This window comes from Rattus norvegicus, chromosome 1 (assembly GCF_036323735.1).
Source record: "Rattus norvegicus strain BN/NHsdMcwi chromosome 1, GRCr8, whole genome shotgun sequence".
NCBI classification, from domain to species: domain Eukaryota; kingdom Metazoa; phylum Chordata; class Mammalia; order Rodentia; family Muridae; genus Rattus; species Rattus norvegicus.
Genome location: NC_086019.1, coordinates 165885344 through 165906076, shown reverse-complemented (window position 1 = coordinate 165906076; position 20733 = coordinate 165885344). Strand labels below are relative to the sequence as shown.

At 50.8% G+C, this 20733-nt stretch overlaps 3 protein-coding genes across 15 annotated transcripts; 2 read left to right on the top strand and 1 right to left on the bottom strand.

Moving 5' to 3' along the window:
- The first annotated feature begins 728 nt into the window (after nt 1-728).
- Nucleotides 729-7145, top strand: Chrna10 (cholinergic receptor nicotinic alpha 10 subunit). Of its 3 annotated transcripts, XM_063272783.1 has the most exons (6): nt 729-2322; nt 2596-2742; nt 3296-3441; nt 3789-3943; nt 4567-5099; nt 5605-7145. In XM_063272783.1, the coding sequence occupies exons 2-6, from the start codon at nt 2682-2684 to the stop codon at nt 6051-6053; spliced, it is 1344 nt and encodes a 447-aa protein (XP_063128853.1). In that variant the 5' UTR covers nt 729-2322; nt 2596-2681; the 3' UTR covers nt 6054-7145.
- On the bottom strand, nt 6923-16045 carry Art1 (ADP-ribosyltransferase 1). Of its 3 annotated transcripts, none has more exons than XM_039113369.2 (5): nt 15945-16045; nt 11368-11474; nt 10289-11054; nt 8940-8981; nt 6923-7376 (listed from the first exon to the last, which is right to left on the bottom strand). In XM_039113369.2, the coding sequence occupies exons 2-5, from the start codon at nt 11428-11430 to the stop codon at nt 7282-7284; spliced, it is 966 nt and encodes a 321-aa protein (XP_038969297.1). In that variant the 5' UTR covers nt 11431-11474; nt 15945-16045; the 3' UTR covers nt 6923-7281. The 3 variants fall into 3 exon arrangements, with proteins under 3 accessions (XP_038969297.1, XP_038969298.1, NP_001101011.1); XM_039113370.2 differs by lacking the exon at nt 15945-16045 and adding an exon at nt 15117-15254; NM_001107541.2 differs by lacking the exon at nt 15945-16045.
- Art5 (ADP-ribosyltransferase 5) lies at nt 10771-20733 on the top strand. Of its 9 annotated transcripts, NM_001013039.1 has the most exons (7): nt 10771-11060; nt 11309-11437; nt 17455-17710; nt 17876-18090; nt 19047-19776; nt 20274-20306; nt 20394-20729. In NM_001013039.1, exons 4-7 carry the CDS (start codon nt 18031-18033, stop codon nt 20495-20497), a joined length of 927 nt encoding a protein of 308 aa, NP_001013057.1. In that variant the 5' UTR covers nt 10771-11060; nt 11309-11437; nt 17455-17710; nt 17876-18030; the 3' UTR covers nt 20498-20729. The 9 variants fall into 9 exon arrangements, with proteins under 9 accessions (NP_001013057.1, XP_006229907.1, XP_038958304.1 ...); XM_006229845.5 differs by lacking the exons at nt 10771-11060; nt 11309-11437 and having other exon boundaries at nt 17287-17710; nt 20391-20733; XM_039102391.2 differs by lacking the exons at nt 10771-11060; nt 11309-11437 and having other exon boundaries at nt 17305-17710; nt 19047-19567; nt 20394-20733.

The following is a 20733-nucleotide window of genomic DNA, read 5'->3' as shown; positions in this document are numbered from 1 at the left end:
TCTCCAAGGACTTTTTACATGTATACAGTGTATTTGTCATACCTATCACTCCCACTCTCAATTCTCAGCATTATGGTTGTTTTTGTTTTGTCTGTCTGAGTTTATTACTATTTTACGTGTGTTGTGGTTTACTTGTATGTATATCTGTTCACCACATATGTGCCTAGTGCCTGTGGAAGCCAGAGGGCATCAGATCTCAAGAACTGGAATTAGGAACAGTTACGAGCCACTTTAAGGGTGCCGAGAATCAAACCTGGGTCCTCTTGGAGGAGCAGCCAGTGTTCTTAGCCACTAACCCATCTTCCAGCCCCATTGTGTCAGAACTCTTGTTAGGGGATGGAGACAAGCGACACCCTGGAAACTGACCTGCCATCTCGCCTGGGGAAGGCAGCATGTCATCAGGAACTACAGACCTACCTCAAAGAGGAGGGAGGCAGTAATAATTCCCACATTGTCCTGAACTTGAGCACACATGACACTCACAAATGAATACTGGACAGTTAGATGCTGAGCTGAGATTCAGAGCACAAGCACTTTTCCCCATCTGCAGTACTGGGAATTGAACCCAGGTTCTTTGCATGCTCGGCAAGATCTCTACAGTTGAGCCACATCTCAAAGGCTAAATTTGTAAGGACAGACTTAGAGACAAGAAAGTTATTGACTGGGCTGGAGAGATGGCTCAGCGGTTAAGAGCACTGACTGCTCTTCCAGAGGTCCTGAGTTCAAATCCCAGCAACCACATGGTGGCTCACAACCATCTGTAATGGGGATCCGATGCCCTCTTCTGGTGTGTCTGAAGACAGCTACTCTGTACTTATACATAATAAATAAATAAATCTTTAAAAAAAAAAAGAAAGTTATTGACTAATAAATACTGCTGCACACAGATTGTGCACATAGATTGTTCCTCTGAATATACTTCTATTCAGAAAGGCTGCTCTTTTGGAGGTTATTAAACCAGGAGTCACTGCTTTCTAAGGGTAGTAATGATTACTGAACTGGCTGCTTCACAGACACAGCCTCTATCGAATGAGAGAATTCAAGTCTACTCGTGTTAAACGAGCAAATTCCGGGTAGGTTTAAACCAAAGACTTCTGCAACATCACAGAATTGAAAGATTAAAAAAAGCGGGTTTGCTTTGTTAATCAGTGTACAGTCCTCCCTCCACACTGACTCAAAGAGAATGGCTGAGCTTATGGCAGAGAAGCCTTGTCATTCTTGTGCCAGAGGTGTTTCTCAAAAAGAATGTGCTACAGAGGGTTGGGGATTTAGCTCAGTGGTAGAGCACTTGCCTAGCAAGCGCAAGGCCCTGGGTTCGGTCCCCAGCTCTGGAAAAAAAAAAAAAAGAATGTGCTACAGAAACAGCTCGTGGCTTTAGCGGCATTGAGGACTATTGGTACAGGAAGTACCTGCTCTTAGGTCAAGTACTATTTCCTTTCTGTTAGTAAGTAAGAAGGCTGGGCTATAGTTGACTGCTGCCTGCCTAGCGTGCAGGAAGCTCTGTTCAGAACCCCAATACTACATAAGCTGAGCACGGTGATGCCTGCCTGCCTGTATCTCAGCATTTGGGAAGTGGAGGCAGGAGCTCAAGGTCATCCTTGACTACACTGGGACTAAAAGGCCAGCACATGAACTGGGAGATGAGCACATAACTGTGACCCAAATTATTTGGGAGATAAGAGGCAAAAGTTCGTGGGCATCTTCAGCTACACAGGATTCTAAAGTGTAAGTCTTCTATAGTCCTCACTGTGACCCTTAACCTCTAATCCCTAACCTTAACCCTAACCCTAACCCTCACCAGCCCCTCCCACAGTAGTTAGGCACTGGGTACAGAATCAGCCTGGAGTCACGACGGGGACCAAGGAAAAGCTTCAAGGGACCATCTAAAATGGTCTGACTCAACACGCTCCCATAAGGAGAACAGAGCTTAGTTGGCACAAAGCAGTGAGTCTAGCAGTGTTCAGTCCTTCACTAGGAGGAAAGGTGCTGGTCTAAAAGAAGCCTCTAGAATTCACACAAAGAATGTAGCTGAACTGGGGTACAGTTCTCATCCACAGGCCTCAGCCCGTAGACCTTTAGAGCCTTAAAATTTGCATCTGTAGATTCTGGCATCTCTAAACCTTCCCAACCCCCAGGATGAGCCTTCATGCTGAGTTACACAGTTTGAATAATTTAGGACCCAGCACCCTCAGGTGTCAGTTTCAGTTGCTCTGTTCCCATGGGCACGGGTATGCCAACCTGCAATTAAGCTCTCCTGTGCTTCAAACCCTGATAAGAGCTCCTGGCCCAATTCTGAGAGCAGCAGGCTTGCTCAGAGCCCAGGTACAGGAAAGGGATTGGAGGGGTTTCGGGTGCTCTAAAAGGAGAAGAAAGGTGGAGAGGAAAGAAAACAGAGACCAAGACCATTACAGAGGAAGAAAGCAAACTGAGACAGAGAGAGGTAAAAGGGGGGCACTGGTCATAAGGAAAGGAGCAGAAAATGAAGCCAGAGAGTCCGGGAAGAGCAAAGGAGAAACCACAGATACAAGGGCCAGGTATAATATTGAGGGCAGGTACAAACAGGCTGGAAAGAAAGCCCCACTCTCTGATTTCCAGGTACTATCTACACTATCCCTGCTGGCTGGACCTGTTGTCCTACATCGCTCCTGAAGACTTGCCCACCCTCTGGCTGTGGTAGGGCCATGGGGACAAGGAGCCACTACCTGGACCTGGGGTTTCTGCTGCTGCTGTTTCTCCCTGCAGGTAATGAACCAGGCCTCCTCTGACACTGCTATTATTCCTGTCCACCTCAAGCCTCCAATCCCCATACTTCTCTTCAGTGCCTGCTGAGAGCAAACTATCTGGGGAATATGGAGGAGAGGGTGTGGAAGAGAAAGGCTTACCTGCTGAGATGGGTGTGGAGGAACAGCAACTGTAAAAAGCCAGGTGTGGCCTCAAACCTCAAACACCTCTAACCTCAGTGCTGTAGGGATCTGAGCCAGAGGATTACTGGGATTGCTGACCAACCAGACTAACTGAAAAAGAAAAAACAAAACAAAAAAAAAACAAACAAACAAAAACAAAAACAAAAAACAAAAAACCCGACAAGTTGCAAGTTCCATGAGAGAACCTGTAGAAAGTAATAAAGCCAGAAACCCAATGCTTTCCTCTAGCTTCTATGCATATCTGAGTGCATACAAGCAAACAACACAGCATCAGAGATGCTGTGAGACCATGGAACAGGTGACAAGGCTCCCGCTGGGGGGTGGAGGATGCTGGATGGATGACAGTCATATTCTTCTCATTCACCCTCCAGAGTGCCTGGGAGCTGAGGGGAGACTGGCTCACAAGCTGTTTCGTGACCTGTTTGCCAACTATACAAGTGCTCTGAGACCAGTGGCAGATACAGACCAGACTCTAAATGTGACCCTGGAGGTGACATTGTCTCAGATCATTGATATGGTATGATGTAGTGGTAGGATATGTGAGTCAAGGGAAGAAGGGCCAGCTCCCAATTATCCTTTTCCTATGCGTTAATGACAGTCATATTCTCCTCAGGAGTTAATGACAGTGGGTTTTACACAGTTATTTATTGAATGCCTCCCTACCCCTTTCCCAAGCAGGAATTATCGGTGAGATTAACTGAAGATTGAAAAACCCACCAAGGGCACACAAGTTCAAGCCTGGATGGCAACTGGGCTGTTCGAGCGAGCTGTGTTTGTGGGTACTAACCAGAGAGCTCTGTGAGGGAGTATGCATGAGAAAGACAATGAGTGTAAATTCACATGCCGGTTGTCTGCCCCTGCCAGGATGAACGGAACCAGGTGCTGACCTTGTACCTGTGGATCCGGCAAGAGTGGACAGATGCCTACCTACACTGGGACCCCAAAGCCTATGGTGACCTGGACGCAATCCGAATTCCCAGCCGTCTAGTGTGGCGACCAGACATCGTACTTTACAACAAGTACTTCCTGATGCCCCCCTTTTCTTTAGAGTTGCCCATTTGCCCTTGACATACACTGAGTCCTCTCCTAACACCTAAATAGCTGCTTAGACATCTAGGACACTTACCCCAGGAGCCCCTTTACCACTCCATGTCACTTTCAGGCCAACTCAAGCTTGATGGCTGCAGGGAACCTGCTCTGTGATCCAAGCCAGTTGTAGCTCTCAAAGACAACTGTCTTGGGTCCATATGCTCCTCTGTGGCAACACCACCCTCCTAGGCTATGGACCACTTGAGATCTCACCAGCCAACAGCCTAGTCCTTGGGGGCACTCCTTTATGCCACCTTTAGGTGCTTTGCATCTCCCAGCCAAAACACAGCATTGTGCATCTTCTGGGTACATCTAATGAGTTCTACAGATGACTCCCAAGGTCAGTGTGAGGTTCTGGGGTTGCAGAAGTCTTTAAACTCTGCTCCCAGTCCTTCCAAGCCTTCAAATGCTGCCTCCTCCAGACCTTCAAAGACCTAAATGAGCCTAATGAGGTTCCCGCCACGGTACTGCCCTGACCACTAAAGCCCGACTAGTGACAGTAGATCCACCCTGTTCATGGGCCCCGGGCGAATCCTATCCCTCCTGTCTACAGGGCGGACACGCAGCCACCTGCCTCAGCCAGCACCAACGTGGTTGTGCGGCACGACGGCGCTGTGCGCTGGGACGCACCGGCCATCACACGCAGCTCGTGCCGTGTGGACGTGTCTGCCTTCCCTTTTGACGCGCAGCGCTGCGGCCTGACCTTCGGCTCATGGACGCACGGTGGGCACCAGCTGGATGTGCGACCTCGGGGCACTTCCGCCAGTCTGGCCGACTTCGTGGAGAACGTTGAATGGCGGGTGCTGGGCATGCCAGCACGCAGGCGGGTCCTCACCTATGGCTGCTGCTCTGAGCCCTACCCAGATGTGACCTTTACTCTGTTGCTGCGCCGCCGCGCTGCAGCCTACGTGTGCAACCTCCTGCTGCCCTGTGTGTTCATCTCCCTGCTGGCACCTCTGGCCTTCCACCTGCCTGCTGACTCTGGGGAGAAGGTGTCTCTGGGCGTCACCGTGCTCCTGGCGCTCACCGTCTTCCAGCTGATCCTGGCCGAGAGCATGCCACCTGCAGAGAGTGTGCCACTCATCGGTGAGCCTGAGGGCGAGGGCGTGGGAGAGTGGACACTAGGTCAGAAGAGTGACCAGGGCAGGGGACGAGAGAAGGTAGACCTGTCTGGGAGAACAACCTGCACTGCTAGGGCCTTGATGGAGGAAGATCTGGTGCCCAATGTAATAATAAACAAACTGTAGTGAGGGATAGCTGTGTGCCGGGCATTCTCCTGTGCACTTGACATTCGTTCTCTCACATGAGCCATGCTATGAACCAAAGAGTAGCCAACAGGTTATCCCAGGTGTACACACAGGACCAGTATCTTGTTCAGGTTGCAACCTCAATCCCATCCCCAGTAGAGGAAATAATAGGTAGCAGATATCTTCAGAGCCCTAATCAGAGTGAGAAGAGGGGAGAACTTAGGTCTTTGTCTCTCCCCTCACCGGGTCTGATACTGGCCTTCTTTCTATTTATGATGAGGCAACTGGGAAGCTCTACCGTCTTCATTTCCAGTTTGGGGCTCACAATGCTCTCTGTACCACAGGAAAGTACTATATGGCCACTATGACCATGGTCACATTCTCCACAGCACTTACCATCCTCATCATGAATCTGCACTACTGTGGCCCTAATGCACATCCAGTGCCCGCCTGGGCTCGGGTTCTCCTGCTGGGACACCTAGCCAAAGGCCTGTGTGTGCGGGAACGAGGGGAGCCCTGTGGGCAGTCCAAGCCACTAGAGTCAGCCCCCAGCCTCCAGCCTCCACCAGCTTCCCCAGCGGGCCCTTGTCATGAGCCACGGTGTCTATGCCACCAGGAAGCCCTTCTACATCATATAGCTTCCATTGCTAGTACCTTCCGCAGCCACCGGGCTGCCCAGCGCCGCCACGAAGATTGGAAGCGTCTGGCTAGAGTAATGGACCGCTTTTTCCTAGGCATCTTCTTCTGCATGGCTCTGGTCATGAGCCTCATTGTACTGGTGCAAGCCCTGTAAGGGCCAGGAACTGGATTTCAGGGAGCTACGGTCACATCAACACCACCAGGCAGGAATGGCAAAGCCCAGGTGGTTGTTGGTACTCAGATGCACTAGCCAGTCTCTCCCCAAAGTGCTGCTAACAGTCAGAGACACCTCTTCAGGACCAGTGCTTCTGACCTCACAACTTACAAACAGCCTTTGCGATCTACATGCCCTCATGGAGGGGGATCTAAAGCCCACCTCTAATTCCAACATGATTAAGGTCAAAGTACAAACTTGGAGGATAAGACTCAATGCCAGATGAGCACGGTAATTCCAGCACATGGAGGCTGAGACAGGAGGATTACCTTAAGTTCTGTAGCCTGAGGCATAAAAAATTTTTTTGAATAGTCACCCCATTGTCTACACTTGGAATCATAGCTATTGGCTGGGGGAATCCAGATTATTTCTGTCTATTGAGACAGAGTCTCACTATGTAGTCCTTGCTATCCTGGAACTCGCAATGAAGCCCAGGCTGGCTTTGAACTCACATAGATCCACATGCCTCTGCCTTTCCAAACACAGGTGCCACTATGCCTGGCTAGAGTGTAGGTTACTAATTAAAGGGACAAAGCCACACTTTGCTTGTCACCCTTAGCAGTTGCTGTTACAGATTCTCACCTGGCTTGTTTCTGCTTAGGCTCTCCCGGAAGGGAGTTCACGGTCTAGTTTCCAGAACAGAAGGCTGTGCAGACATTTGACCCAGAACTTCAATCCATAATAAATGAGAGTATTCCCGGCACCTCCCTCAGGCCTTGTCTTCTTGGGGCTCACAAACAGAAGTTGGGGATTCAGTTTGTCTTTATAGGAAAGACTCTCAGGACTCATAGATCAATGCAAAAATTACATCTCTTTTAAAAAAAATCACATTTATTATCCTGGTAGTGGTAGCTCATACCTTTATGAGAGGCATTAAAGTGACCCCAGCTTGGCCCATCGCCATGTGTGCTCCCCCACCGCCCACAATGAGTTGAAGTCTCCTGGCTCCAAGCTGAGTCTCTGCCTGTCCTCCAGTCCTCTGCCTGTCCTCAGTCTCCTTCCTACAGCCCTGGGTGAGGGTCAGTTTCCAAATTCTCTTCTGGGTCTCTACCAATATGGCTGGCAATTGCCATTGAAAGCCCCAGAGTTGCCTGGAGATGGACTGATTCACCAGGATCCTGCTATACTTAAGGCACACAGTTGACCAACAGTCTTCAGTCAGAGTCTGTCAACATCGGAGACCTGGGTTCTCTGGAAGGGCTCTCAGCATAAGGAACAAGACCAGCAGCAGAAGAGACCATGAGGCCGAGAGGGAGCCTGGGGCTATATAAGGAAAAAAGAGAGGTTTAGGAGCTGTGTGAGGATGTGAGGAGGAGAGACAGAGAGCCTGGCAGGGTGAGCTGGAAAGATGCAAACCCAAAGTGCAGGGAGAGACAGAGAGGAGACCAGTCACTCTAACCCCTGCCATCTGAGGACACTAGGGGACACTACACAATGATGTGTCCCCTGATCTGAGAGAGATCTGCTGATGCTGATCCTGGCTTCTTCATTCATGACCTGGGTATGACGTCCCATTGGGAGTGTGGAGGCAAAAACCATTAACTTTCCCAGTGTCTCAAATTATGCACCATCTGAATGTAGGATATAGCAGTTTGCATGCCCAGTGTCCTAGAATTCAGGAGGCTAAGGCAAAAGAATAGCCTATTTGAGGCCAGCCTGAACTGCACGAGTTCTAGGACAACCTGAGCTACCTAGACATGATTCCTAACTATCTGTGTGGTGAAGGACAGGTTCTACTTTCTGTCCTCTGGAGAAGTGGCTAATACTGGACAAGACAGTACATGCCTTTAATCCCAGCACTCCAGAGGCAGGAGCAGGTGGATCTCTGAGTTTGAAGCCCACCTGGTCTACAGACTTTGTTCCAGGACAGTCAGGGCAGCACAGAGAACCCTTGTCTGGAAAATAAAAAAATTGAACCAATGCCATTGGTCTGTGCTGAGGATTCATGCTGCAAAGTGCCTGGAGCCCCAAGTATTATTTTGTCTGGGAAAGTGGAAAGAACAGAGGTTGAATCTTTCCTGCCCACTGGTTACAGATCCTAGAGGGAGGAAACACTGGGGAAGAGTAGGGAGTGTGGCTGAGAACTGTGGGGGGGGTAGGCCGTTAATTCTTCTCCAGAAGAAGCCTACTCCCACCTAAACAAGTGGTGGCCCAGATAGACCCGGGTACAGCAGGTGCACAAGAGAAGACTCAAATGAAAGAGATGCAGATGTCTTTTGATTGACTTTCTTATTACAAACTAGGAAACTGAGGCGCAGGGAAAGAATAGTTAGCCCGGACTAGAGTATGGTCACGCCGCATCTGTAGGCTTTGACCTTGGAAAGCAGGACAAAGGGAGCCCTGAGGACAGTAGCAGGGATACTGGGTTCTGCAACTGAAGAAAAACATCCCAGGGGAGAGCTCTGCCTGGGAACAGATTCTCCTGTATTCTCCTCAGACCAGCCTGAAGGCGGGGCTGACAGTGGCCCGCCTCTGAGAAGCAGAGATATTGCAGAGCCATACACATCCTCTACAAAGGTTAGTGACTCCCACCGATGTCTCACTGAAAGCGGTCTCTTCTTAGACAGGGAGGTGGACTTATAAGAATAAGAGAGCAATAGGCCTGACAGTGGTGGCACACGCCTTTAATCTCAGCACTAGGGAGGCAGACAGAGGCAGGTGGATCTCTTGAGTTCCAGGCCAGCCTGGTCTACAGAGTGAGTTCCAGAACAGCCACGGCTACACAGAGAAACCCTGTCTCAAAAAACCAATCAATACATCAATAAGAGGGGAATCTAGTGAGGGTCTAGCCTCAGGACAGCCCGCTCAAATGTCTTCCTCTCTTACCTGAGCTATTCAGCCAGCAGGGCCCAGACCTGCACTTCTTTTCTGAAAGAAGAAAGAAGAATCAGTACTTCAGTAGCTCTCTGACTGGAAAGGACCCCTCAGGGCTCTAATGAGCAAACCTTGATTCTCTGTAATTCTGCTGCCTTAGCAAGGGTCTCCCTAGACCACATTCACTTAACCCGAGCCAAGGGACAGAAGGGAGGCAGTCACATAAGCCAGGATCTCTTTCTGACCTACTCCTGGTCTCTGGCCTATAACTGTCTGCTCACCACACTCCCAGCTCACTTTCCTGTGCCCTGTCCTAGATAGGAGAACTGGTTTGTATTCTTGGCCTGCCTTTCTCATGGCTCATGATGTTAGTCAAGGAGGGAACTGAGCCACATTGGACCTCCTCCCATTTGAGTTGTGGTGTGTAGGCCAACTGTCTGCCTCTTAACTATGAAAGTCAGGCCTCACTTAGCCAGGAGCAGTAGCCCACAGCCAGCAGGCATTAAGAACATGCCTACTCGGGGTTGGGGATTTAGCTCAGTGGTAGAGTGCTTGCCTAGCAAGCGCAAGGCCCGAAAAAAAAAAAAAAAAAAAAAAGAATGTGCCTACTCATTATTGGTCCTCTATCTTGAATAGACCAGGGGAGGAGAAACAGCTGACATGCTAATGACCATAGGTTGCCACAGTTAAACCACTTACCTGCTTTCTCCCCCCAACCCCTGACCAGCACAGACTATTGTATATAGTTACCATTCCGTCTGGTAAAATTGCACCTCTCAAAAGCTGAGGTCAGGAGTTTACCTCAATTCTTTTTCTTGTTTGTTTTGGTTTTTGTTTTGTTTTGCTTTGTTTTTTACTTTATGTGTGTGAATACACCGTCAGTCTCTTCAGACACCAGAAGAGGACATCGGATCCCTTTACAGATGGTTGTGAGCCACCATGAGGTTGTTGGGAATTGAACTCAGGACCTCTGGAAGAGTAGTCAGTGCTTTAAACCGCTGAGCCATCTCTCCAGCCCTCAACTCTTTTTCTTAAAGTTTATTTTATTTATTATTAGTATGTAAGAAGCAGGTGTTTCCTTGGGTTTGTGGAGGTCAGAGACAATTCTGTGGGTCTTTCTGGGGACTGAACTGGAAAAGTCAGGCTTGCATGACAAATCTCCTTGACCAAATGGGCCATCTAGAGGTTCCCTTTTTACTTGGCTCTGCTAACAAATGCCTTGGTGTCTCTACTGTGACTAGAAATTAACTGGGACAACCGTCTGATCCAAGCGTTTCTCTCCTTTCAAAGGCCCTAGCTGGCTCTCCTCCATACCCAACTTTTTGTAGGGCTGGCCTGGCTCTGGCCTGCTCTCTCCTCACCTTTTATGTATTCGCAGTTGTATGTGCTGCGTTTGCCCAGAGCACGGAGGTAGATGCGTGCAGGACCCTGGGCGGGTCGGCTGGTATTGATCACCTGGAAAGTTTCGAAAGGGGGGATCAGCACCTCTTCCTCTTCAGGGAAAAAGGAGTAGCCCCTGATGGGGGCACCGAGGCAGGTCCAGATACCGAAGAAGGTGTCCTCGCCAAATTGTTGGGCGGCAACGTTCTTGAGGGACGCGGAAGCAAAGCCCCCTAGCCTAACGGTGGCGCCAGGTCCCGCTGGCCGGAAACGCAGGCCATGCACCCCCCTGTACACCTGCCGGCACCCGGGAGATCGGTGGTTCCGGAGCAGTTGCAGGGCCTCGGTGAGCAGAAAGTGGAGGGTCTTGAACGAGAAGTGGTGAAGGTAATGGGCCCGGGAGCGGCCCGCCTCGCGCACTGCCGCGTTGAACTCCTTGTGCAGGGGGCTGTTGGCGGTGTAGGCCAGCAGCGCCACGCCGTGCTCATCCCGGAAGCCCGGCGGTGGTGGGGGCAAGGAGCCCCACAGGGACCCCCAGGCCCTGCGGTCCTGCCACTGGATGTTAGCCAGAGCCCAGCCATCCGCGTATACTTTGTTGGCCTGGAACTCTGAGTGATTGAGATCTGGCAGTGCCGCTGTCATGTCGGCCAGGCAGCCAGCATACTGGTCATCAAAGGACGCTGGGGCCATGTCCAGGGGTGTTTCTTGAGAAAAGATGTCTAGTTGTGAGATGGAGTAACTTTGAACCTGAGGGTAAGGGAACATCAAGGACTGAGAGGGCAGTCCCTAGGAAAATGACTTTCATCCAGCTTTCCCCTGCCCTGAGACAGGGCCTGTCCACAGAGAATGCAAGAAGGTCCCCAAATACATCCGGAGGGGAAAGGGGATTGGGAACCACCAGCTGCGAGCTTCCCAAAACCAGGGTTTCAGGAGGTCCCTCAGAGAGATAGATGGGTCCCCAAGGAAGCGTTGGACATATTTCCCTCTGCTCCTCTTCCCAGGATTTAGTGAAGCCAGCAGCTCAGTGACCTGCCAGGCTGCTGGGGAAGGATGACCATACCTGAACTCCGTCCCTGAGACCCACAGACACCAGTAGGAGAGACATCATAGCAGGGATCTTCATGTTGGAGGTGACCGGGGAAGCTGCTGCTGCTGCTTTTTCCTCATCTGGAAAATTGGGAAGTTAGTCTCTACCCTTTAGTTAACAGTTTCTGATACCTACTGTCTGCCATCTGGACAAAGGGATGGAGAAGTTACAGCCTCTGGCACCCCTGAGGGTAGTCACACTGACCCACAGTGACTCTAAGAAGGAGGCCCAGTCTTGAGTCAGAACCAGAACAGCCATCTCTAAACTAGTGCTAAATGATGTCCCTTTTCTGTCTGTCTGTCTGTCTGTATTGGTTTGTTTTTGTTTTGAATAGGGTTTTACATATTTAAAACACCTGAAACTGGCTACTTAGCCAAAGATGACCTTTAGTCTTTGACACTCCTGCTTCCACCTCCTAAAGGCAGGCTTAATGGATCAGAACTACCGGCTCCTGTTCCTGTAGAGTAAGACAGATGTATTTTATTACAGCGTAGTACAAAGTAATGCTGGCTGCAGGAAGGTGGTGTGGACTGACCACCCCATTCCAGCCTTACACTCTTCCTGCCTGTGGCATGGGATGGCCAGCGACAGTGATGTCTTTCAGAGTGTATGTGTATTAAATTTATATTAAACACGCACACACACACACAGAATGTTCAAATGTTTTAGGTTTGTTGACTCCTTTTTTTTTTCCAAAGGAAAGAATGTTTAATATACACATCCTCCAAATAAATCCCCTTGAGAAACAATCCATCAGGGGCCTCCTTCCAAGCAAGCCCCTCACTTCTACCTTGCCTGTTCCAATGGTCTCACGCTGTGTTTCATGGCATAGTTAAACCATTGAATGGGCACATGGATTTTTTTCATAATGTTTTGAGGCAGGATCTGACCTGCAGGTTCAGACCAAACTTAACTCACTCTGTGTCCCAGGCTGGCTCCCGTGAGCTTGTCAGTCACAATGTGTGTAACTACAGCTCCAGTGACATAACAGCTTCCTCCCCTGTGCACGCCAGGATTACAGGTGTGCACCACCACACAGGGACCATGCTTTTCAAATTAATAGTCCCTGCCAAACTGTGGTTCAAAAGGAGCCAGTTTGCCCTCTCACCTCTAGTGAAAGAAAACGCTCCTTGTCCCGCTGCTGTCAATGCTATCAATTAGTGTTTTCCTGGATCATTCTCTTCTGTCTTGCTTGTTTTGTTTGTTTTGCTTTTGAGACAGGGTCTCATGCCACCTAGGCTGACTTCAAACTTACAGAGTGAGTGAGATAACCCTGAAATTCTGATTCTCCTGCCTCAACCTCCCGAGTGTGGAGATCGCAGGTGTGCCTGCCCCGTGCCTAGCCTACTGATCCCTTTCTAACTTTCCTGTGAATGATCTGGAGGTGTAGGTAAGCTGCTGTTGCCATCACCACCCTGAAAGTTTTCTTTTGCACTCTGTTGCCAGTGGACATGGCGGTGCATACCTGAGGTGTAGGGCCGAGGCAGGAGGATGGTGGGCCAAAGGCCGTCCTGGGACTCCATGAGACCCTATCTCAAAAACTAAAAGAAACTATTTTCATCGCCAATGTTGAAGTAGGCAGAAGTGAGATTTCCCAGGGAGGATGGGCCGGAGAAACCAAGAGAAGCTGGAGGGTGAGCCTAAGCCAACAAGACAGGCTCCTGAGGGTTCATGAGGTTCTTTGCTTCTGGCCCTTGGGCTCAGTGAGAAACCCTGGAACCCCTTCACATTAGCTTTTAGGCTTAACCCAGCTTAGCCTAGCTCCGGTGAGCAGGCCAGCAGAAGACACTCATGTGGTACCCTAGTCGCTCAGGATGGTCACATGGGTATCCATCCATTCAATCATTCATCACTCTGACTGCTGTTGCCAGCTCATGTCAAGTCCAAGCTGCTTCCCGGAGTCTCCTTCCCTTCTCTGTCCGGGCCCACATCCATGTCCTTAGATGGTCTGCCTGCCTCCTCTCAGCCCTGCCAGCTTATTCACCACCTGTCTCTAAAGCCCTGGTTACCACCCTTACCTGCTCAAAACCTTCTGTGTGGGGGTGGAGAGGGCACTTAGTGGTTAAATGGCTAGACTGCTCTTGCAGCAGGCATGAGTTCAATTTCCAGCACCCATACCAGGAGGCTCCTGACAGCCTGGAACTCCGGCTGTAGGAAGCCTGAAGATTCTGGCCTTGGTGAATCCTGCCCTCAAGTGCACATACCCACATACAGACACGCAAATCTACACATAATTAAAAACAGAATGTTAAAAAAAAATCTCCTGGGCCAAAACTGACTTAAAAATAGCTCAAAATGTTGGGGATTTAACTCAGTGGTAGAGCGCTTGACTAGCAAGCACAAGGCCCTGGGTTCAGTCCTCAGCTCCGGGGGAAAAAAAAAGATGTAAAAAATAGCTCAAAATGCTGAAAAAATGCAAAAATGAGAATTACGAGAGAAAAGATGATAGTATATCTTAAAAGGCGTGGGTGCTGGTGGTAGAGAGGTGACTCAGCAGTTCAAGACTGTTCTTGCAGAGATCCCAGGTTCAGGTCCCAGCACCACAGGCTCACAAAGACGTTTATCTCCTGTTCCAGGTGACTTAATGCCCTCTTTAGCCTCCAAGGACTCCTGCACACATGCACTATTCATAACTCACATTCATTCATTCATTCATTCATTCTCTCTCTGTTTCACACATATACCCTTCACCTGTACATCATCTTTTTTTTTGTTGTTGTTGTTTTTTTTTTTTTTTTTGGTTCTTTTTTTTCCGGAGCTGGGGACCGAACCCAGGGCCTTGCGCTTCCTAGGTAAGCGCTCTACCACTGAGCTAAATCCCCAGCCCCACATCATCGTTTTTTAAATCTCAAAAAATAAATAAAAGCCTCTGTGGTGGCACACAGCTTTAATGCCAGCACTCAGAGGCAGAGGCAGGAGGATCTCTGTGAGTTCAAGGCCAGCCTGGTCTACAGAAAGAGTTCTAGGACAGTCAGAGCTACATAGAGAAACTCTCTAAAAACCAAAACCAAACCCCAAAAAGCAGAGGGGGCCTATCCTGCACAAGACCCTGTGCTTGATTCCCAGAACCTCCTAGACGTCAAGCACAGCAGCCAGTGCCTGAAATCCCAGTACTGAAGGACAGAGGGAGGGAGGGAGAGGTCAGGAGTCCAAGGCTACACAGGGAGCTCCAGACCAGACTGAGATACACAAGACCCTGAATAGCAGAAGGAAGTAAGACCTTCCTTTGCACCCCGTGGCAGCCTCACTTATTCTGCTCAGTGATCCTGCTCCCTGGGACCTCTTCTGTCCCTTCTTGGTGCCTGCTGTACAGAACAAAGTTCCAAAGAGGCTCTCCTGTTTCCCCGCCCTTAGCCATCCTTCTGACCTCCCATTCTTCCAGGCTTAGCTCAGGGCTCACCTCTTTCAGAAAGCCCCCAGAATCCTTTGGGGACTCTACATCACTCTGGACTGCCTCTCCTGAGCACTGCCCCGACCCCTAACCCCTGGACTGTGTAGGAACCAGCACTAATCCCCAGGACTCAGGCTAGGACTAGGTAAAGTCACCAGAGTGCTGGCTTGAGAGTCTCGTTAACGAAGTAAAATCTAGGTAAACACCCCAGCCTCACGAGGATCTGCAAATGCTCATTGGCTGACTGGGCTGGGATGTAAAAACTGGACATCCTTGTATTCTTCCCTTTTGGGTCAGGTTCTGTCACCTTGAAGGCAGATGTGTCAATCACCTGCTTGGGCGGGGCTTCTGCCCTCCACTCCCAGAGGTTTTATGGCAGCTTGAACATTGAAAACGGAGTAGCCTCAGGTCCCACAGCTTCAGCTACTGAGCTCTCCTCGTCCTTTAGGCAAGACAATGACCCCAGCAGTAATCCTGGAAAACAGTGGAAACCTGCCTCTTCTCTTGTCCAAACAGCGCACCCTATCTGTCAGTGCTGGCTCCCTTCCATTAGAGAACTGAAGCCTCACGGAGGCCTACCTGTGTCCACCACCTACCCTCATTTCTACAGTCAGCTCTGGCTTAGTTTTATTCTGTCTATGCTGGAAGACCCCACGCCCCCAAGTCTCTGGCAAACAAGGCTAAGAGGCTCTCTGAGCATTGCCAATAAGACAGCACCTCAGGGTATTGCTTTCCTTGGTGACCAGTGTCAGGGGGAAATGCAGCAGGGATTGGTCTGGGACACTGGGAATTCCCCCTAACTTCTATTATATTTTATCAAAACAGGGTCTTGTTAAGTATCCCAGGGTGGCCTCTAACTTAGTCTCTGGCACAAGAGAGCTGGATCCTGCTTAAAAATCCCTTTTCACACGAAAGGGAGCTGCATTTCCCCCCCCCATCCTCGGACCCACAGCCCTTAGTTTTCCTCTCTTCCAGGCCTCAACAGTTCCTTCTGGGAATATGACCCCAAGTGATCCCTCGAAAATCCCAAACTTTCCCTGTCCACAAATATTCCTAGGATCCAAGGATCCATAAAACTTTACTAATACCTTAGATTTCATATGAAAAAGTTCCCTCCCTGCTCTCTATTGGGGGAGGTGAGGTAACCTTCTGGCCTTACCTAGCCTTCTCCATGGTGGACAGCTGATCTGGGCTCCTGTGACAGACAGGGCAGAGAGGGCAGCTCTCTCTTTTATACAGTCTATTCCCCTACCCCTCCTGCTTTCCCCACACAGCTGCTCAGAAATGTGACACTCCGTCTATTTCAAGCTGTCTCCTTGCCTCTCCCCAGTGTGACCTGGGCCAACGTTCTTCCCAAAACAATAAGAGCTGCCGAATACAGAGTGGGGACCTCCTGGGGGTGTTGTGGAAATGGGGCAGCAGCCTCCTCATCAGGCTTGGCTCTGGACTCTGGTCAGCCAAGGTGCACTCCACCTCCATGCATCTCCCTTTCGTTTTGTGCTGCTGCTGCTGTTGTTGTTTTATTAGTTTCACAAAGTCCAGGCTGACCTTGAACTTGAAGCAATCCTCTGCCTCAGCTTCCCTCCTGAATGCTGGGATTGTCAAGCTTTGTTCTGCTCCAAAGGACCTAGCTTCCTGATAGATCTCTGATCACTGTGTGACCTGGGAGGACTCTGCCCCGCTCAGGATCTGTGACCAGATCTGACTCCACCTTTGGGGTTCCAGGTGCTAGGATGTAAGAAAACCCCCAAGCCAGAGGCTGTCCTCTCTACACGTACTTGAATTTCTCCCAGAGAGGGAGGGTGGGGTCAGTAGGGAAGGAAGGAATCACTGATGGACAATGTCCCTTTTCCTCTTTAGTCTTCAGGAAGGATTGGAGGGGGGAAAGGCTTTTAGGTGAAGGAAACTTTATTTGGCTGACAGTATGAGGTGGTAAAGGGATGGCGATGGGTAAATTCATGAGCTGGACCGGAGAGGCCCTACCATATGTTTACGTTGACCCCAACAGGAGGCATCTCTAACCCTTGATGTAGAGAACATCCCTCCTTCACCTTCCCACAGGCTGGTTCCTTCTCCCATTACACCCAACTGGGCATCTGAAACTCAGAACTAAGTTATTTATAGTCAAGCCCAATGGAAGTGTGAGAGAAAGCTGTGTTTACAAACATGGGGTCACCTGAGTCGGAGAGGTCCAGAAAAGGAAAGTCTAGGGAGGTGGAGGTGGGGCTATTCCTGAACATTTAAGCACTGAACATCAAGCATTTCTTTTTTTTTTTTTTTCTTTTGGTTCTTTTTTTCGGAGCTGGGGACCGAACCCAGGGCCTTGCGCTTCCTAGGCCAGTGCTCTAACCACTGAGCTAAATCCCCAACCCCAACATCAAGCATTTCTACCCTGGCCCTACAGACCAGGGTAGGGACACAGAGGGTTAAGAATAGGGAAGCAAGTGGGGGCGGGCGGGGGTGGAGGTTTGATGCTGGTGCACAAGACCCAAAGTGTGTCGTGTGCAAATAAGACAGATTTGGCGACTTAACTAGGGTGATGTACAAGGAGCGAGCGACCCTCGCAGGGCTTCTTGGCCTGGTGGTCTGAGGGCCCTGGCCCCGGCCCAGGACCACCGGATACGAGGCCAAGTCTCACAAGTCCCTCCCCCAAACTTGACCTAGCTCAGATCTTACGGGAAGAACCTATCGTCCACGAAGGAGAGTTTCGCCCCTCAACCACCCAAGGACTCTGCCAGTCCAGCTCCCACGCCCCTGTCTGTTGTTGGGGAAGATAGGTGTCGGGTTACCAGTCCAGGGGCTATAGTTAGCCCCGGGGACTTTGTTCAGCTGTCCGGGATCTGCGCAGCGCCTGCCCGCACTTCAGCTCCTGTCTGCCGCAAAGGACTATAGCCCCAGGCCGTTCTCTGCCTTCACCACCTCCAGGTGGGTCCTTATTCCTGCCCCGTCCCTCTCCTGGCACAGCCATGTAACTGTCCCACCTATAACATCGCCAAGAAGTCATGCAGACCCTGGGTGTGGGGCCATCTTGTAGCCATAGACTAGGGCTGACACGGGGACAGTAAAATCTGAAGCTATGCTCATCCCTAGACTCACCCTCGGCCCCGCCCCGCATCCCTCCTGAGTCCTTGACTAAGGACCCTCTCAGGCTGAAGAAGGAAGGTCCTGGAGTCCATCCAAGCCAGCACCCCCCTCCACTGGCTTCATCATAATCAGGATCCTGCCATCTTGAGAGTCCTCCGAGGATGATTCTGGAGGATCTTCTGATGGTCCTCAGCTGCCTCGCCTTGCACATCCTCTGGAAGGTAACTCTAGGGACTATCCTCTGCCAACCAAGTCAGCTGTAGGTCAGAGGCTGAGAAGGTGGTGGAGGAGGAATGATAAAGTAAACCACCCCCAGGAGTCTCTTCACTCCTTCCAGTCCTCAGGAACTTCTATTCCATTAGAGAGTTCAAGTGCCAGATCTCTCCCAGAATGCCACCTCCCTTTACTTCTGGTTCCTGGTGTGAAATCTTCCATGTTCTCCCTCCACAGGGATTGCCTCCAACTCTCTCCGTCCCACTTCACACCACAGGTTCAATGCAAGCAAATCCCTGTGTACCCCAGTGTGCTGCTGTAGACCCTGGCAGGCCCTCTCCCCACCCCCATCACACTCTAGGACTGTGGTTGAGCTGAGGACAATAATCCCCCCCCCTTGAGTTTAGAATAAAATCCTGGAGAGGATGCAGGAATCCCAGTGCTGACAGTGATGTATACCGAGCTGCAGGGCTTCCCCAAGGATGAGAAAAGGCTGAGAGAGATGGGGACCAGGGCAGGGATCAGACACTGGCTGCACATTGCCTGCACACTGAATAGCAGAGCCAGGAAAACACAGAACCAACCAGGCTCTCCTCTCGCTGGAAGGATGAGACGACCCCGTCTAGGTTGTGCCTGCCACAATGATCGTGACGCTCTCCTCACAGCCCTGAGAGGTTGGAAGTATCCTTAATGCATAGGTGAAGAATGTGAAGTCCAGAAAGCCCCGACCTGAGAATTGCTCCAGATTCCACAGCTAGCAGGTGTTGCTTAACCTCACGGCTGCCCAGCTCTGCTGCCTGTGTTATTTGTGCCGTTTCAGATCTTGCCAATTGATTGCATGCATCAGATATGTCGGCACGGAAATGAAACCTTGTGATTCTGAACTGAGTTGCCACCAGCACTCCCTGGCCAGTGTTCTAAGCTTCTACTTTTGTCTCTGACACCTCCCTTCTTATGTCCATAGGTACAAGCTGTCCCTATCCTGCCCCTGAGCCTGGTTCCGGATACCTTCGATGATGCCTATGTGGGCTGCTCTGAGGAGATGGAGGAGAAAGCAGGCCTGCTGCTAAAGGAAGAGATGGCACGCCATGCCCTGCTACGGGAATCCTGGGAAGCAGCGCAAGAGGCCTGGGCACACGGGCGTCACAAGCTTACTCTACCTCCTGGCTTCAAAGCCCAGCACGGAGTAGCTGTTATGGTGTACACCAACTCATCCAACACCTTGTACTGGGAGCTGAACCAGGCTGTGCGGACAGGAGGTCGCTCCCGGGAGCTCTACATGAGGCACTTCCCCTTCAAGGCCCTGCATTTCTACTTGACCCGGGCCCTGCAGCTGCTGCGGGGCACTGGAGGATGCAGTAGGGAAGCTGGGGAGGTGGTGTTCCGAGGTGTGAGCAGCCTTCACTTTGAACCCAAGAGGCTGGGGGACTCTGTCCGGTTAGGACAGTTTGCCTCCAGCTCTGTGGATGAAAGAGTGGCTCGCAGGTTTGGCAACGCCACCTTCTTCAATCTAAGGACTTGTTTTGGGGCTCCTATCCAGGCTCTGTCTGTCTTCCCTGAGGAGCGTGAGGTGCTGATACCCCCACATGAAGTCTTCTTGGTCACTGGGTTCTCCCAGGATGGAGCCCAGAGCATAGTGACGCTCTGGAGTTATAATCAGACCTGCAGCCACTTTAACTGCGCCTATTTGGGTGGTGAGCGATGCATGGGAGACAGAGAATGGCAGGGTGGGTGAAAGAAGCCAGTATATCCTGACCCGGTCCCCAGAGCCTCCAGGAACCACTTGAGATTAGTGAGACCGAGGTTCCACCAGGTCCTGTGAGTGTTCAAGACCTGTGGACATTCTCAGATAACTGACTTCTCAAAAGGAGCCCCTGTGGTACCTAATAGACCAAGGAGCAGAGGGGAGGAGGCAATACTGCTTTCTGGCTCAGTAGCCTCTGGCCTGATGGGGCTAACGAGGTAGGAGAGTACCAGGTTCAGTTGTGGAAGTAGGGACAGAGTGGAAGAGTGATGGCTGTGTGGGAGCAAGGATGGATGGACAACCTGGAAAAGTTGCCTGGGGAGAAGCTGAGAGGAAGTGAGGTCTTGCTTTGAGGTGAAGAAAAAGACAGACTGAAAGGGGGATGGCCATAGGCAAGACATTTGGGATGTGAATCACCCCGGGGCCTTACTATGCTATCTGTTGCAGGGGAGAAGAGACGTGGCTGTGTGTCCTCAAGAGGTAGGTCATCCTCTAGCCTGCTGTGAGTTGTTCCCGCTCCCCTGGCCCTGCTGCCCACCTCACCATCTTTTCTCCTTTCTCCAGCAGCAGGGCAGCCAGAGTCGTTCTCCACAGAGGCTTTGGCTCTGCAATCAGGGAAGACGCTGCTCTTGGCCCCTGGGGAGTTGCAGCTCTCCAGAGCTGGACCCTGAAACCTCTTAGGAAGCTTGGGAACTGATGACCTTACGATGAAGAAGGGGCTTTGAACGGCCTCAGGAAGCAGGAATGTGGTTCTGGTTCCAGTCCTAGGGGCCACCTCTCCAACCAGAGCTGGAGACCTGAGGCCATGGCAGGGTTGAGGGAACCCCACTGTGTGGCGGGGACTTCCTAGGACATGCAAGGTAAAGACTGGATGGCTACTCAATTAAACAGAGTTGCGGTGTAGAGA